This window comes from Platalea leucorodia (assembly GCF_965183815.1).
Source record: "Platalea leucorodia genome assembly, chromosome: 22".
In the NCBI taxonomy this organism is placed as follows: Eukaryota; Metazoa; Chordata; class Aves; order Pelecaniformes; family Threskiornithidae; genus Platalea; species Platalea leucorodia.
In genome coordinates this window covers 6,519,739-6,536,403 of record NC_138844.1, presented here as the reverse complement: position 1 = coordinate 6,536,403, position 16,665 = coordinate 6,519,739, and the positions used below count along the sequence as shown (strand labels likewise).

Sequence of the window (16,665 nt, the reverse complement as noted above, 5' to 3'; positions counted from 1 at the left end):
GAAATGATTTATTCGGTGCAAGGTAGAAGTCGTCGTTTGAGGGGTTCGCTCTGGCCCTTTGCACTGTTCTGTTCTTGCATTTCTTTTGTCTCTGACTGCAAGACACACTGTGCAACAGGTTTTAGAGCTGGTGGGAGATGATGGAGCTGTGCTGGTCACAACCGGCAAACCTGAGAGTGCCCAGTGAATTAGCTGCAGTTGGGCATCAAAATTGGGCTGATTTTTCTCAATGGCTGAGGGCTGTTGCTGTGGGGCGGGGATGCGGAGGGGGACAGGGACGATGCTGCTCCCTGAGGGCCTGGGTGGGAGAGGCTTTCTGTTTTCCTTCTCCCAGCTGGCACGGGCTTTGCCAGGTCCCGTCCCTGCTGTCTTGGGGGGCCCAGGCTTTCTGGATCCATGTGGGGCACCTGGGTTTCACCCTGGGAACCTGAGTCCCCTCCAGCCTCTCATCCCGGGGAGGATGGCAGCGGGGAGCAGAGGCTGAGCCAGCAGCAGGGACCCGCATGAAAGGCTTCTCTTTATTTTTCCTCTCCTTTAAAGAATTTTATATGTGTATATAAAAAAAACCCAAACCCTAACCCTAAACTACAAAATGCTGTGGTAGAGGTGGAAGGCACCCCTGTCCTGCCTGCCCCGGGCGGCAGCGCGGGCAGGAGAGGAGGCCGGAGCGGGACGTGCAGTCGCTGGCTGAGGACGAAGGGGCTCGGGGAGGGGATGCTGCGGCCTCGGCCCTTCCGTGGGGAGCTGAGAGCAGGGGGGCGAAGCGGGGTTTGGAAGCAGAGCTGGGCAGGGCAGGGCTCCAGGGTCTGGCCCCGGCAGCCTCGGTCCCGCTCGACGGCAAAGGTATCGTCTGCGGAGCCGGGGAGCACGAGGGGACAGGCAGTGCGAGGAAACGCGGGCGCTGCCGTCCCCGTGGGGTATCGAGGCTCTGAAGAACATGGGTGCTTCCCACCTTCTTGCCTGGGTTTATTAGCTGGGGGTTGGTGAGTTTTCCTGCCCAGGAGGAACACATCAAAAACCCCTCAGTTAAATAATAGGGTAAAAAAAAACCAAACCAAAATATGCCCCGCCACGGGGCTGGGCAGGGGCAGGGGCAGATTCCTGGGGTGGCTTCCCGGGGCGGGCGGTGGGGACGAGTCCTGTCTCCGGGGGAGAGTGAGTCCGCTCCTCAGAGCTCCTCGTGGATCTTCTCCTGGTCCTCATCCGACTTCAGCTTCAGCTCCTCGGAGGTGATCTTCCCGTCCTGGTTGCGGTCCTGGTTCCTGAACATGTCAGCGATGACTTTCTCCGGGTCGGAGCTGGGCATGAGGCGGCCTTTCCCTTCCGCCACCTGGGTCTTGATGAAGGTGGCGAACTGCAGCGGGGAGAGGAGAGAGATGCCGCTTTGCTGCGCGCAGCCGGCACCGGGCACGGTAGGGAGCACCACGGCCCGCGCCGAGGGCAGCAGCCAGGCCACGAGGACCGGGCAGGGACAAGAGCACGGGCTGCCCTCGGTGTCCCTGCCCGCAGCCAGCGGCGATGCTCTGGGCTGGCGCGTTTCCTCTGCACAGCTCTTCAGGCTCCTGAGAGCCCGGGGACAGCAGCGCCCTTTGGGTGCTGCTCCCCGGGAGGGGGTCCCCTGCACCCCTGTTTCCTCCCGCACCCCATGAGGTCCGGTGGCGTTTGGGGCCCTCGCTCACCTCGTCAGCGGGGATCTCCCCATCCTTGTTCAGGTCCATTTCCTCGTAGAGGCTCGCCGGCGGCTCCCCGTGCCAGATGAAGAGGTAGCCCTCGGGAACCCCCTCCTCCATGGAGATCAGCTCCACCTCGAAGCGGAGCACGGCACTGCCTGGCACCCCCCGGGCTGAAAAGCAAGCGAAGGCTGCTGCACCGCTGGGGAGCCCCTGATGGGCAAGAGCCTCCCAGCCCCGAGCCGGGGCGAGGGGGGCGAAGGAGCCCAGCAGCGGCTCAGCAGGGCAGAACCCCCCGGTTGCATTGCGCGGGCAGCCGCACGCCGCTCCCCTACCTCCGCTCTCCCCGTGGCCCAGGTGGGGGGGGATGATGAGCACCCGCCTCTCCCCCGCGCACATGTTGAGCAGCCCACTGTTCAGGCCCTCGATCACCTTGTTGGCCCCCAGAGTCACCTCCTGGGGCTTCTCGTAGTCGTGGCTGCAGGAGGCAGAGAAGACCGCGCGGCTGAGAAAGCCCCTCGGACCCCGCCGTGCCCCGAAATCTCCTGCCCTCCATCCTGCCATGCCCCAAAATCCTGTGCCCTCCATCCTGCCATGCTCTGAAGTCCCACACCCTCCACGCCCCAAAACCCTGCACCATCCATCCAGCTGTGCCTCAAAACCCTGCACCAGCCAGCCAGCTGTGCCCCAAAACCCTGCACCATCCATCCAGCTGTGCCCCAAAACCCTGCACCAGCCAGCCAGCTGTGCCCCAAAATCCCGCACCCTCCACACTGGAGCAAAACCCCTGCTGCCACGCAGCCGATGCTCCGGTGCTGCCTGTCGCAAAGAGCTGATGCTCCCAGCGCTGCTCTGGTGCCCGTCCACCCCCAGCCCTGCCCGGCTCAGCGCCTGCCAGGATTTGGCCGGGTGAAGGAAAGGTGTGCTCAGGGCAGCCCGCGCGCCAGCACGCACGAGGAGAAGAGCTTGGTGCCATCCAGCAGAGAGCAGTTGTAGTGGTAGCGGACGAAGTCTCTGTCACGGGTGGTGACGTTGCATCCCTCGGGCCGGTACACGGTCTCGATCTCCACCGGGTCCGCAGGGTTGTGGAAGTCAATGATGTGGACGTCGAAGATGAGCACAGCTGAGCCAGGAATTTTGTTCCCTGGAAGAGGAGCATGAGGAGAGCTGCTGGAGCACCGCGGGGCCGGTAAAGCCTTTCCCTGCTTTTTCCCATGCCCCGTGGCGTGTCTGTCCCTCGGAGCCCTGGCTCTGCCTGTGTAGGCATCAGCCTTTCCCCTGCCTGCCCAGAGCCCTGGGGATGGGGGTGGCCCCTGGGGTGAGGAGCTGGCCCTGCCTGGCCAGCGCTTTCCCGATGACAGACCCTTGGTGTGCCGGTGCGCGGGGCTGGAGGGGGGGACGCCGCAGCCCGGGGCTGCGCCGTGCAGGATGCCGGACCCCGCGGGGCTGCCCTTTACCTGCTCCGTTCTCCCCGTAGGCCAGGTGTGGGGGGACGACCACCCGCCGCCTCTCTCCCACGCAGACCCCTTGCAGGCCCTGGTCCATGCCGGGGATGATGTAGCCCTTCCCGATGTAGGTGTTGTAGGTGTGATTGCGGGAGTAGCTGCAGCGAGAGAAGCCCCCGGCGCCGGTGTGCAAGAGAGCCTGGCCCGTCAATGCCCCCCCCGCACCCAACCCGCACCCCTTCTCCCAGCCTCTGCCCTGCTCCCCCAGGAGCCAAACCTTGCTCCTAGGGATGCAGCAAACAGGCATTGTCTTTTTTAGCCTATTTCATGCCCGTTACCACCCTTTCCTCCACCTTTCCCCCTGATTCTCCAGCCTCTCCTTGCAGCCCGCGGCTGAGCGCAGGACGGGAGAGGACATCGGGGGATCTCCCTGCTCGGCCGCTTCCCTCCCCGCACCTGGAGTCGAAGAGCGTCCCGTCCATGAGCGTGCCGTTGTAGTGGTAGCGGACAAAGTCCCCGGTCACAGCCCTGCGCTTGCAGGACTCCGGCACCTCCAGGTGCTCCAGGAAGACGCCGTCCTTGGGGTTGTGGAAGTCCACCAGCAGCACGCTGAACACCAGCGAGGCCTGCGGTGGGATCACGGTCCCTGGGGAGGGGACACGGGTCAGGCTGGACAAGGGTCCTGATGCACCGCGGGGGGCTCTGCGCAGAGCTGGGAGGGAAGGGACCGGGTGCGACAGGGTGATGCCCAACTCACCGTAGCCCTTCTCCCCGTAGGCAAGGAACGGGGGAATGACGATGCTCCTCTTCTCCCCGGCGCACATGCCCAGCAGACCCTGGTCCATGCCCTTGATCAGCCAGCCGGTGCCCACGTAGGTGTCGTAGGTGCTGTCCTTGCTGTAGCTGGTGGGGAGGAATGAGGGGGGGACGGCTCTGGGGCCACGCCAGCTCCCCCGACCTGAGCGGTGCTGCGTGGGAGGCCGGTTTGGGGGTCACGGAGCTGCACCGGGGTGCAGGGAGGGAGAGCACGGGGGGGAGGCTGCTCTGACCGGCGTACAGCGTGGGCCCCCGCGTCCTGCCCCAGGCCAGCGTCTCCTGGTCCCTGCCATCCCCGGTGCCCCCAGCCCCAAGGCAGAGGGTGCACCTGAGCTCCAGCACCCTGTACCCCAGGGCGAGGGTGCATCCCAGCACCGGTGCCCCGTACCTGGAGTCGAAGGGGGTGCCATCCAGCAGCGTGCCGTTGTAGTGGTACCGCACAAAGTCCGAGTTCTCCACCGTGCGGTTGCAGTGCTCTGGTTTGGAGAGGGTGGTGATCTGCAGCTTGTCATCCTTGTTCCAGATGTCCAGCATGACGACGTCAAAGTACAAGGTGGCATCTGGGGGGATCAGCCCCGCTAAAGGGGCGGCAGCAAGGACAGAGCACCTTAGGTGGGCCCAGCGCCCAGCCCAGGCAAGCCAAGGGCTCTGTCCCCTAAAGCCCCCCGAGGCCGCGGCTGCCTGGGGCTGCTGGCCACACGTGCCAGCCCCCAGGAGAGCAGAAGATCTTGGGGGGGCAGGACCCCTTTTTCCCGGGGAAGCCCTGCTTAGGCACCACTTGCCCTGGCAATGGAGCCACCCTTCGCCAGCACCTGCCAGCTGGGCACCGGACCCCTGCTCCCGCTAACGCCGGCCCCGGGGGGTTTGCTCCCTCCGTCCCCCCGCCGTGCCGCGGCCCCTTACCCACGCCGATGCTGCCGTAGCCCAGGTGGGGGGGCACAATGAGGTGACGCCGCTCGTTCACGCACATGCCCTGCAGGCCCCGGTCCATGCCGGTGATCAGCCGCCCGACGCCCACCACGCCGGCCACCGTGGCCCCTCGGTCGTAGCTGGGGCGAAGGGACAGACCCGTCAGCGGCGCACGGGCAAAGGGCGAAACCCCCAAAGCCGCTGGCAGTGGGGGTGCTCAATGCCTGCACCGAGGGCTCGGAGCGGATCCAGAGCCAAACCACGAACCCCGCGAACGCCGAGGGACGGCGCGGGGCTCCCAGGAGCCTGCCCACCGTGGGGGCACAGCGGGGGGACGGGGCTGCCCCCTCCCCGGGTGTGTAGGTAACCCACCGCAGCCGGCGGGTCCCCGTGCTGCGGGCAGAGCCCGCAGCTCACCCCCACAGCAAACAGACATTGATCCCGACGGGATCAATCCTGCACTGCCTGGGGTGGAGCTGCCTCCCAGGGCACCGGTCAGGGCTCTGGCCTGACCCTGCACGCCCAGCACCCTGGGACGCAGGGGAATGCAGATCTGGCCCTCTGGATGCAGAGGAGGCGGGCGACGCTTTCAGCTGGGACCCAGCCCATCGACGCCCTCCCCAGACCTCAGGGGCGAGCTGGGCGGGAGGCTGGCAGCTCCCAGGCTTTCTGCTGCTTCCAAATCATTTTGCATATGGCACATTTGGAGCTTTATGCAGCAAGGAGGAAAGAAGACGTCCCAGGCCTCATTTTTAAACTGCAAATTTGTTTTTATTTTTAAATCTTAAAATACTCCAAGAAGCAACTGGGGCAATTTCAGATAAATTGAAATCCTTCATCCCCTTTAATGTGCAGCTGATGCTTTCTGCTGGCAGCGCGCTGCACTCGTCAGGATAAGGAATGATTTTAGCAGCGAACGTCCCCAGGCTCCCACTGCGCCGGGGGCTCAAGCAGCAGCAGGGGCAGCGCACGGCTCAGTTACTTTCTCCCCTGTTCATGCTCGCAAGAAAGACGAGACACGTTCAACCGGAGCAGAATCCCTTTGCTTTCCAGGGCTCTGAAAAATGCCCGTCTGGGAAGTTTTTGTTCCTGCGCGGGGCTGGGGCTGAGCCCCAGCACAGCCCAGTTTGTTTCTGTCCTTTCAACGTGTGCCCGATTCTCCCCTGCTCACAGTGGTGCAAATCAGGGACAGCACCAACAGAAACACTGATTTACAGCCAGCGTGAGCGGAGCAGGATCGATGCACGGGCCGAGGAAAACTAAGACCAGCCAGACTGAAGCCTCTTAGGTAATGAACGGGTTTCGCCGCTGCCACGTTTCAGTGCTTTAAGTGTTTTCCCTGCCTGTGCAGCACATGCAAATACGTGTTCCTGAGTGCAGAATGTCTCACTTGGGGCCAAATCCTGCCCATGCCCGAGATGGGCTTCCCCGCACCCCGCGGCACCCTGGAGTTGAGGGTGTGTAGGAGCTGCAGGCACCCCCGGGGCTCTGCAGGCTCCTCACCAGGGCTGGGGGCTGCCGCAGAGCCCAGGGGGGCAGCACGGGTGCCGGGGCTGGGGGCTGCTGCAGAGCCCAGGGGGGCAGCACAGGTGCCCGGGCTGGGGGCTGCTGCAGAGCCCGGGGAGGCAGCACGGGTGCCGGGGCTGGGGGCTGCTGCAGAGCCCGGGGAGGCAGCACGGGTGCCGGGGCTGGGGGCTGCCGCAGAGCCCAGGGGGGCAGCACGGGTGCCGGGGCTGGGGGCTGCCGCAGAGCCCAGGGGGGCAGCACGGGTGCCCGGGCTGGGGGCTGCCGCAGAGCCCAGGGGGGCAGCACGGGTGCCAGGGCTGGGGGCTGCCGCAGAGCCCAGGGGGGCAGCACGGGTGCCGGGGCTGGGGGCTGCTGCAGAGCCCGGGGAGGCAGCACGGGTGCCCGGGCTGGGGGCTGCCGCAGAGCCCAGGGGGGCAGCACGGGTGCCGGGGCTGGGGGCTGCCGCAGAGCCCAGGGGGGCAGCACGGGTGCCCGGGCTGGGGGCTGCCGCAGAGCCCAGGGGGGCAGCACGGGTGCCAGGGCTGGGGGCTGCCGCAGAGCCCAGGGGGGCAGCACGGGTGCCGGGGCTGGGGGCTGCTGCAGAGCCCGGGGAGGCAGCACGGGTGCCCGGGCTGGGGGCTGCCGCAGAGCCCAGGGGGGCAGCACGGGTGCCGGGGCTGGGGGCTGCCGCAGAGCCCAGGGGGGCAGCACGGGTGCCCGGGCTGGGGGCTGCCGCAGAGCCCAGGGGGGCAGCACGGGTGCCAGGGCTGGGGGCTGCCGCAGAGCCCAGGGGGGCAGCACGGGTGCCGGGGCTGGGGGCTGCTGCAGAGCCCGGGGGGGCAGCACGGGTGCCCGGGCTGGGGGCTGCCGCAGAGCCCGGGGAGGCAGCACGGGTGCCCGGGCTGGGGGCTGCCGCAGAGCCCAGGGGGGCAGCACGGGTGCCCGGGCTGGGGGCTGCCGCAGAGCCCAGGGGGGCAGCATGGGTGCCGGGGCTGGGGGCTGCTGCAGAGCCCAGGGGGGCAGCACGGGTGCCGGGGCTGGGGGCTGCCGCAGAGCCCAGGGGGGCAGCACGGGTGCCGGGGCTGGGGGCTGCCGCAGAGCCCGGGGGGGCAGCACGGGTGCCGGGGCTGGGGGCTGCCGCAGAGCCCAGGGGGGCAGCACGGGTGCCGGGGCTGGGGGCTGCTGCAGAGCCCAGGGGGGCAGCACGGGTGCCCGGGCTGGGGGCTGCCGCAGAGCCCAGGGGGGCAGCACGGGTGCCGGGGCTGGGGGCTGCCGCAGAGCCCGGGGAGGCAGCACGGGTGCCCGGGCTGGGGGCTGCTGCAGAGCCCGGGGAGGCAGCACGGGTGCCCGGGCTGGGGGCTGCCGCAGAGCCCAGGGGGGCAGCACGGGTGCCGGGGCTGGGGCTGCTGGCAAGGGGCCGGGCCGGGGCGGCCGCTCGCTCGCCCGGGGCCCCGCCGGGGCCCGGGGGCTGACACGCGTACAGGGCTCCCCGGGCCCCGTCCTCGCCCGCAGCAGCCGCCAGAGCCCCGCCTGGGGCGAAAGCTGCGAGGCCCCGGGGCCCCAGCAGGCAGCTGCCTGCTCCTGGCCTCGCTGCCCTCGGGGATGCGGCGGGGCGGCGGGCTGGGGAGGAAGGCATGCAGGGATCGCCGCGTGCAGCCGGGAGGGAGCCGAGGGCTATACCTGGAATCAAACTTTTTGCCATCTTTAAAGGTCCCATTGTAGTGGTAGCGAATGAAATCCCCCATCTGGACTTCCCGCAGGCAGATTTGGGGGATATAGTATCTGTCTATCACCACGTCTTCCAGGGGGCCGGGGTCGGCCAGCCCCGGGGCCCCCAGGATGCCGAGGAGGAGGAGGGCGAGGCGGCGCGGGGCCATGGCGCCGGGCGGCTGCGGAGCGGCGGGGGGCGGCGGGGGGCGGCGCGGCGGGGCCGGCCCGGCCCGGCCGCCCCTTCCCGGCCGCCCCTTCCTTCCCGCCGGGAATGCCCGCCCCGCCCCGGCCGCTGGAATTTCTGTAGACGTGGAGCCCGGGCCTGCCGCGCCGCCGGGCCAGCCGCGGCCCGCGCCACTCGCCCCGGGGCATCGCCCGTGGCGACTCCCCCCAGCCGGGGCCGGGCGGGCAGGGCCGCGGCAGCAGCAGAGCTCCACGCCAGGAGGGTTTCTGGTTTTTTTCCCCTCTCCTTTTTGTTTTTTTCCCCTTTTTTTCCCCCTGCGAGGGGCGGCTGCCGCAGCCCGGGGGAGCGGGGGTTGTGCAGCTGGGGGGCCCGGCCCGGCCCCGCTCGCCCGGGTCCTAGCGCTGCCTGCGCTCCTCCAGCAGCGCCTTCCCCCGGCTCCGGCTGCTGCCGCTCGGTCCCTCCCAGGTCGGCAGAGTAAACACAAGGAATTCCGGGTTTTTATAACATCTGCTGCTCTTCAGTCTGCTGCTGACAGATCTTTTACTGAATGGCCATGATTAAAAATGTGAAACTACCCCTCTAACGGTCTTTCCCAGATAAGAGCAGCATCAGATGCACACGTGCGTGTTGCCCGCACATCCCCGCTCCCCCAAACCCGTTGGCAACAAATGGGGACCATGGTAAGAGCCCTCGGCAAGGCCCAGTTGGGAAATACGACAGTCCAATGATCCAAACTGAAACCGGGCTTCTCCGAGGCACAGTGCTACTGGTGAGAGCAAAAGCGCAAGCGAAGTGCCACCGGCCCCTCGAGCCCGGCCTCGGGGTGCTCTGCGGCTCCCCAGTGCACCACGAGTAGCCCGGGGGGACTCGGGGCTCTCCCCATGGCACAGTGGGGTCAGGGCCTGACTCGGGGGCAAGGGAGCGCTTACTTAGGGGCGATGGCGTCCCAGCCTGCGTGCTACCCAGCCGCCCGTTTGCAGGGAGGTGCTGGGCACCGCTAACGGCCTCTGCTCTGCTGGAAGAAACCTCAGCAGTGTCCTGGCTCCGGCCCCGCGCTGGGACTTCCCTCAGCGCCACTGTCCAGCCGGCAACAAAGCCCTGGGCTTGGGCTGGGGCCAGCGTGGCCGTGCCGAGGCCTGGCGCGGTGCAGCCCCGGAGCCTGGGATCTGGCACGGCGCAGGGTGCACGGCCTCCAGCTTGGCACCCGCCAGCAGCGAGACCGGCTCCGGGCACAGGCGAGCTGGGGGGGTCCGGCCAGGTGGCCCCGGGCCACGCAGCGTGGCCCTGAGCGCAGCCCGGGGGCTGCGGCACGGGGGGCACCCCAGCACCCCACGCTCCGCAGCGTGCAGCGCCGAGCACGCCCCCGGGGCCCCGCAGCGCCCAGCGCACCCCGCGGAGCCCGCGGCGTGGGGCGCGGGGTGGCTCCCCGCGGCGTGGGGCGCCGAGCACCCCCCGAGCGCACCCCGCGGGCGCTGCGCCAGCCGCGCAGAGCCGCACTAAGACCCTGCGCGCCCGCCGCGCACCGCCCCTTCCCCGCCGCCCGCCCCCTGCGCGGAGCGCGGCGCGGCGCTGCGCGGGCAGTGCGCGGCGGCGGAGGCGGCGGGGATGGGCGGCGGGGCGCTGGCGCTGCTGCTGGCGGCGGGGCTGTGCGCGGCGCAGTACGAGGAGTACAGCGTGCGCGGGTTTCCCGCGGCCGCGCTGGAGCCGCTGCAGCGCGCCTACGCGCGGGCGCTGGCGCAGTACGCGGGAGCGCAGTGGGCGGAGAGCGCCCGGGCGCTGGAGGCCAGTTTGCGCCTCCACCGCCTGCTGCGCGACAGCGAAGCGCACTGCCACCGCCGCTGCGCCGCGCCCGCGGAGGGGGACCCCGCGGAGGAGCCCCCCGCGGAGGGGGACCCGGCGGCGTGGGAGTGGGAGCGGGAGATGCAGCTCTTCGGGCGGCTGCTGCGCCGGGCCGGCTGCCTGCGCGCCTGCAAGCGCGACTTGCCCGTCTTCCAGCTGCGCTACCCCCCCGCGCAAACGCTGCGCGACTTCCAGCGCCGCCTGCCCTACCAGTACCTGCACTACGCGCTCTTCAAGGTGAGGCGGCGCCGCGCCCCGAGGGCGCGCAAATGCCGCGCAACGTGGCCCGTGGCGGGGGGGGGGGGAGCGAGGGGCTTCCCTGGCCCGGGGGGCAGCGGGCGCCCTGCACCCCCGTCCTGCACCGCTCTGGTCTGCACCTCCTCCTGCGCCCTCCCTCCTGCGCCCCTCCGCTCTGCCCCCCATCGGGCGCACCCCCCTCCCCTGCCTAATCCTGCACCCCTGTCCTGCGTCCCTCGTCCTGCGTCCCTCGCCCCGTGCCCCTCGTCCTACACCTCCTCTTCGACACCCCCATCCTGCATCCCCCCATCCTGCACCCCCATCCTACATCACCAGCCTGCACCCCCTGATCTGCACCCCCTGAACCCTGCTCCCCTCTGCCCTGCACCCTGTGCCTTCCCGTCCTGCACCCCCCATCTGGCATCCCCCCCCCCCCGGCCCCTCCATCCTGCCCCTGCGCCGTGGCACGTCAGCATCGTCCGGGACGCATCAGGCAGGAGGTGAGGGGTGCGCCTGGGACGACGGACCCCTGTGGTTGTGTCCCCCCCACCCCACCTTGTGTTGCCCTGGTCCCCCAAGTGCCCCTGGCCGCGCAGAGCGTTGCCTGGGGAGGGGGACGCAGGGGCTGCCCCGGCCGAGGGGCCTGAGCTGGTGGGTGCGGTGTCACCGCGATTGCTGCAGAACACGTGTCTGGATGCTCCGTCAGGGAGAAGCGCTTGCTCGGGCTCACGGTGCAGACGTGGAAGGAGGTTTTGTAAGAGATCGCCCCGGGGTGACCCTCCTTTGGCCAGAGTGGCTCTGGCAGGGGACCCTCCCCTCCCCAGGCACCGGTGCTGGTCGGGGTCCCGAGCTGTGCCGCTGGCCGGCTGCCGGTGCGGATGCTGCTTTAGTGCTTAGCGCTGCTGCCCCGCTCACCTGGCAGTGGCGAGGGACAGCCTGGCCCAGATCTTTAATGCCTTTTCCTCTTGCTTCCTCTGGCCAAAACCCTTTCCATGGACAGTGCGTGCATCCTCCCCAATCTCGCTCCCCTCAAGTTGCAACCCGAGAGCTCATAAAGCAGCAGGGGAGCGGGGGCAGCTCGCCCGGGCTGGTGTCGGTGCCCGAGGAGAGCGGCCGTGCGGATCAAGCCCATGCCACATGGATCACTCCTGGCTGGACGTGGGGGGCTGCGAGGGGCTGAGCCGTCCCCGCTCCCACCGTGGGCACGGAGGGGGAGGTTGGTGCGGCTGGGCACAGGCGGCTGCCGTGCATCGGCTGGGTTTACCTGCGTTGTCCGTGGTCCCGGATCCTGTCCGTCCATCGCTGTCAGTGGGTGATTGGGCTCGGGTCTGGTTCCCAAGGACCAGCCTTCTGCCCTGCAGCCCCGGGGTCCGGCTGGGTGCTGAACGCCCCGCAGCCGCAGCGTCGGCCCCGGCTGCCCCGCGGCAGCCTGCTGCACCGCCTCTTCCTCCCTCCCCAGTCAAACAGGATCGAGAAAGCGGTGTCCGCTGCCCACACCTTCCTGCAGAAGAACCCCAAGCACGAGATGACCTTGAAGTACCTGAACTATTACAGGACGATGCTGGACGTGGATGAATACCTGGTTGACCTGGAGGCTCAGCCCTACGAGGTGAGGAGGGGACAGGGCTGGGGCAGGAGAGGGGCACCCCGGGGCTCGGTGCACACCTGGCTGCCGAAGCCTGGTCTTGCTGAACCCCGAGGGAAGCGGCTCTCCCTTGCTGAGCCCTGGTTGCTCACCTCCTGCCCCCGAAAGAGCATCTCCGTGGGGCCCGGGCTGGGAATGGAGCCGCCTCGGGGAGAGCAGGGCAGGTCGGTGCTGCTGGCGGGCAGAGCCGGGCTGCAGCGACCAGCGGTGAGGTGAGCGGTGCCCGCTTGGTCCCCGGCAGCCGATATTCGTGCGGTCGGTGAAGCTGTACAACAACGGGGATTTCCGGAGCAGCGCGGCCGACATGGAGCAGGCGCTGGCCGAGTACTACAAGGCGTACGAGGACTGCCTGGCCAGCTGCGAGGGTGCCTACGAGCTGCAGGAGTTCAAGGACTTCTACCCCGCCATCGCAGGTGACCGGGCAGGGGGTCGGGGGCTGGCAGGCTCGTGGCGGGGGGCTGGGGGCCGAGGGGGCGCAGCGCCTGATGCCTCCCCCCAGACCACTTTGTGAGCGTGCTGCAGTGCAAGGTGGACTGCGAGACCGAGCTCACCCCCAACGTGGGCGGCTACTTCGTGGAGAAGTTCGTGGCCACCATGTACCACTACCTGCAGTTTGCCTACTACAAGCGTGAGTGCCGGCGGGAGCGGGGGGCCTTGCCCCCGGGGCACCCCGGGGTGCTGCGGGCCCCTGGGTGGGGTGTCGCCCCCCGCCTCACCCGGCACTGCTCCCCGCAGTGAACGACGTGCGGGACGCGGTGCGCAGCGTCTCCAGCTACATGCTCTTCGACCCGGGCGACGCCGTGATGCAGCAGAACCTGGTCTACTACCGCTTCCACCGCGAGCGCTGGCGCCTGCAGGAGGAGGATTTCGAGCCCCGGCCGGTGAGGACTCCCCAGCCCCCTGTCCCACGGCTCTGCCGGCGGCGGCGGGGCTGACGCGGCCCCCGCTCCCTCCCCGTGCCCAGGAAGCCGTGCGCTACCACAACCGGACGGCCACCCAGAAGAAGATGCTGGACTTCGCCAGGCAGTACCTGCAGGCTGACGATGAGGTAAAGGACGGCCCCGGCGCGGGGTGCAGCCAGGTGCTTTTGTGGGTGCTGGGGTGGTGCAGGTGGGTGCCGTGGATACCCTGGGGCAGGGCCCTTCCTCGGGCAGGGGGTCTGACCCCCAGGCCAGCCCTGGAGAAGAGGCTGTAGGTCGGGGACGGGCTGTGGACAGGGCCACCGAGCCCCGCTGCCTCCTGCTCATCCCGTGCTGCAGATGGAGGTGGACGACGGCGAGGGGCCGGAGGCGTGGGACCTGCCCTCCGACGGCGAGTTCGAGGGCGAAGGCGACTATGAGGAGGGCTTCTACGCAGAGTGGTGGCAGGAGCCCAAGACCAAGGGGGACAAAGCCGACCAAGGTTCCTGATGCCGGGGCTGGGGGCTGTGCCGCGGGGCGGGGGGCAGCTGCTGCCGGCGCCCCGGTGCCATCGAGCCCTCCTTGTTTGCAGAGACCCTGCGATGAGCCAGGCGAAGGGGGCCCTGGCCCCAGCGGAGCTGGACGGCGGTGGCCCTGCGACACCATCCTGGGGACACCGGGCTTCAGGCTCCTGCCAGCCACTGCGCAGAAACTTGGGCTCACGGGGAAGGGCTGATCCTGCCCGGTGCCCTGCGGCAGGGCTGCCGTTGCCATCTGGACATCTGCTGCCCTGAGCGCAGCCTGATTCCCGTCGGTGGAGCACCGGCACCGCCCAACCTCCCTGCCTGGGAGCTCACCCCGGGCCACCCCTGTCCCTGGTGTCCCCAGGATCCCTGGCCAGCGGCGGTGCCCCGCAGCACTGGGGTTTACTGCATCCCCCGGCTCCTCGCTGGGAGCTGTGGACGGTGCGCCAGGACTGACCCCCGTGTTGTCTCGAGGGGTTCGGGGGGGCTGCCCCGGCTCTGGGAGCGATGCATGGTGCTGCCGGAGCCAGGCATGTGTGCCGGTCCTGCCCCTCCTCGGGGCTCCCCTGGGCTCCTACCCCGGTGCCTCCAGCCTCCTAGCCTGCCCCCAGAGGCCGGGGTCCCTTGGGAGCCCACGGCCTGGTGCTACAGGGGGGCTCCCGGCGTGCTGGCGTCCCCGTGCCACCGTGCGGCTGCAGCCTGGCGAGGCTGCGTTGCCCATGCCCTGCGTGTGCCTTGAATTTTCGCCACACCAGCCCTCTGTAGCCTTAAGCTCCGTTAATTTAATACTTCCCAACTTGCACGGTCGCTTTTTTTTTTTATATTTGCTGGTGCTGAACTTTTAATAAAATCCGGACCGGTCTTTTCCCGGCTGCCTCCGCCTCAGGGCTCCCTGGGGCTGGGGTGTGCTGCTGCTGCGGGAACGGGGTGCTGGGGGTGGGAGAGGCCCTGCCGTGGGAGGGGGAGGCACATGTTGGGGAGCTGGATGCCCCCATAAAGTGGGGGAGACCCCACAAGGGGGCTGGGGGGGGCTTGTGGGGCTGGGAAACCTTGGGGGCCATGAGGGCAGCCAGTCTCTTGTGGGGCTGGGGGGTCCCTGAGGGGGCCACGACCACATTGGGACACTTATGGGGATGTGTGACCCCCCCGTTGTGCAGGGGAAGGGTACGGGGGGGCTGCGGGGGGGCTGCAGGGGGGCCGGGGGCAGCACGCCTCACCCCGAGACCGGTGTTTGGGGCGCGACGTGCATCACCTGCCGGTTGTTTTGGGGGGGTGCATCACCCTGACACTGGTCCTTGGGGGGTGCATCGTCCTGCTGCTGGTCCGGAGGGCGCAGCCTGCGTCCCCCGATGCCGCCGTCAGGGCGTTTTGGAGGCCGTGTTGGTGGCTGCCGCTGCTGCTGACAAGCCCGCGCCTGCCCTGGGCATGGGGCGTCGGGCAGCGCGCACCCGCCTCGCTCCTCCCTGCTGCGCCGGGCGCGTTCTGCTCCCCATGGAAGTTGGCTGCAAGGACTGAAACCGAGAGGCTGAATCACCGCGTTCGCCCCGGGTGAGGGAAGGGAAGGAAGGGGGCGGCGGGGATGCTGCCAGCACCCTGCCCTGCCCTGGAGCTCCCATTTACCAGGGCTTTCCCAGGGCTGCCCTCCTTGGTCCGGACTGGGCACTGGGACGGGGGACGGGGCTGAGCCCCCAGACCCGCGGGCAGGGCTCGGGGCTCGGGGCAGAGCTAAGGGGAGGCAGCGCTGGCGGCGGGAGCAGCCCGTTGCACCCCTGTGCAGGGCAGGGCTGTCCTGTCCCTTGGGAGGAGCGGGGTTTGTCACCGATGGGTCACTGCCACCCTTGGGAGGGGAGTGCCAGCCCAGCGGGGTGCGGCCGGCGGCGTTCGCGCCCGGATCAGCGGGAAGCGCTCAGCCCAGCGCGCTGGCGTCGCGGCCCAGGGGGTCAAAGGCTTGTTTATCTTCCCAACAAGCCAGGCGAGGGTGGCGCAGGGCCCACGGGGCCTCCGCCCTGCTCCGACGCGCGTCGGCACGGCGTCCCCTCGCCAGCCCCAAACTCACGTTTGGGGCACACGGCTCCTTGTTCCCACTCCTCTGCCAGTGCCGGGCAAAGCCCCTTGCAGCCCCAGGACGGGGTCCCGGGGTCCCCTCGCTGCTCCCACCGCAGCTGCTGGGCGCAGGGGTGCCAGCTGGGTCTGGCACTCCTGCAGCGCCGAGCAGGAGTAGTGGCTCTGCAAGCGGCAGCGTGACCCCGGCAGTGGCCGGGGCTGCGAGCGTGGCCACCGTCCCCCTTGGCGTGCCGGGCCGGCAGAGCTGGGCTGCGGGGAGGCGCCAGGGGTGCAGCGGTGGATGCAGGGGCACGAGGAGGGATACGGAGGTGGGATGCAGGGGGGCAAGCCTGCAGGGCTCCGTGGGTTAACGCCATGAAGGCAGCACTACGCTTCCCTGACTCCCCTGACCTTGACCAAGAAGGAATGTGAGTTTATTTGGCCATCTCAGCCGTGCCGTGCCCTGCCGTGCCGTGCCATGCCGTGCTGTGCCGTACCACACCGTGCTGCGCTCGTTTCCTCATGCTGGGAGGGCTCTCGCGGTGCTTTGCATCCCCTGCTCTGCACACAGCGATGCAATCCCGCTTTCTTGCAGGGGTGTTTGAAGCTCCGTCTCTCGCCTCCCTCCCGAGCTGTGATTCCCCGACTGAGTCAGCGCCTGCAGCCAGATGCGGCAGAGGCCTGCGCAGGGGCTGATGGCGGGGGTGCGGGATGGGTTCCCTCGCCCCCATCCCCAAACCCGGGGAGCAGGAGGCCCGGGGATCCCCGCTGTGGGCTGGGACGTGCCCTGGCACTGGGCGCTCATTGGTGACTCGGGTGCTGGGTGACGAAGGCTTCGCCCAGGGCCGACGGGGAGTGGGTGAGCTGGGACGCGGCGGCAGCACCGGCAGCACCCGGCTGGACCAGTCTGGCCAGGGACGGCGGTGACGCAGGCTGCCGTCAGCCGCCCGAGGCCTTCCCCAGCGCCTCTTGCTGCCGCTGCTGGGCTCCTGCCTCGGTTTCCCCACCGAGGGAAGCCCCTTCCCAGGGCTGCGTGATGCTCCGGGGACGAAGCCAGCCCTGCCGCTGCCGGCTGCGTGCCCGGGCACCGATCGCTGCAAAGCCCGTTGGTGCAGGGGGCAGGGGCGACCCACGCGGCGCCCACGGCTGCGCGAGGGCTCGAGTGGCGGCCGGGGCAGGCGGGAGCGGGGAGGGCAACCGGGGTGGGGGAGCGGCGGGGCGGGGGCAGCCCCGAGCCC

General features: G+C 69.2%; 2 protein-coding genes across 2 annotated transcripts; one reads left to right on the top strand and one right to left on the bottom strand.

Moving 5' to 3' along the window:
- Window positions 1–49: 49 nt before the first annotated feature.
- On the bottom strand, window positions 50–8,223 carry FKBP10 (FKBP prolyl isomerase 10; the record flags this gene model as incomplete). Its single annotated transcript, XM_082332204.1, has 10 exons — window positions 50–1,354; window positions 1,680–1,843; window positions 2,006–2,148; window positions 2,625–2,814; window positions 3,128–3,273; window positions 3,572–3,761; window positions 3,873–4,018; window positions 4,320–4,509; window positions 4,835–4,980; window positions 8,027–8,223. The coding sequence occupies 10 exons, from the start codon at window positions 8,221–8,223 to the stop codon at window positions 1,169–1,171; spliced, it is 1,698 nt and encodes a 565-aa protein (XP_082188330.1). The 3' UTR covers window positions 50–1,168.
- Window positions 8,224–9,845: 1,622 nt separating this feature from the next.
- On the top strand, window positions 9,846–14,107 carry P3H4 (prolyl 3-hydroxylase family member 4 (inactive); the record flags this gene model as incomplete). The annotated part of the gene is made up of 8 exons (XM_082331584.1): window positions 9,846–10,316; window positions 11,776–11,925; window positions 12,203–12,374; window positions 12,461–12,589; window positions 12,697–12,842; window positions 12,926–13,009; window positions 13,221–13,362; window positions 13,453–14,107. 8 exons carry the CDS (start codon window positions 9,846–9,848, stop codon window positions 13,464–13,466), a joined length of 1,308 nt encoding a protein of 435 aa, XP_082187710.1. The 3' UTR covers window positions 13,467–14,107.
- Between the last annotated feature and the right edge of the window lie 2,558 nt (window positions 14,108–16,665).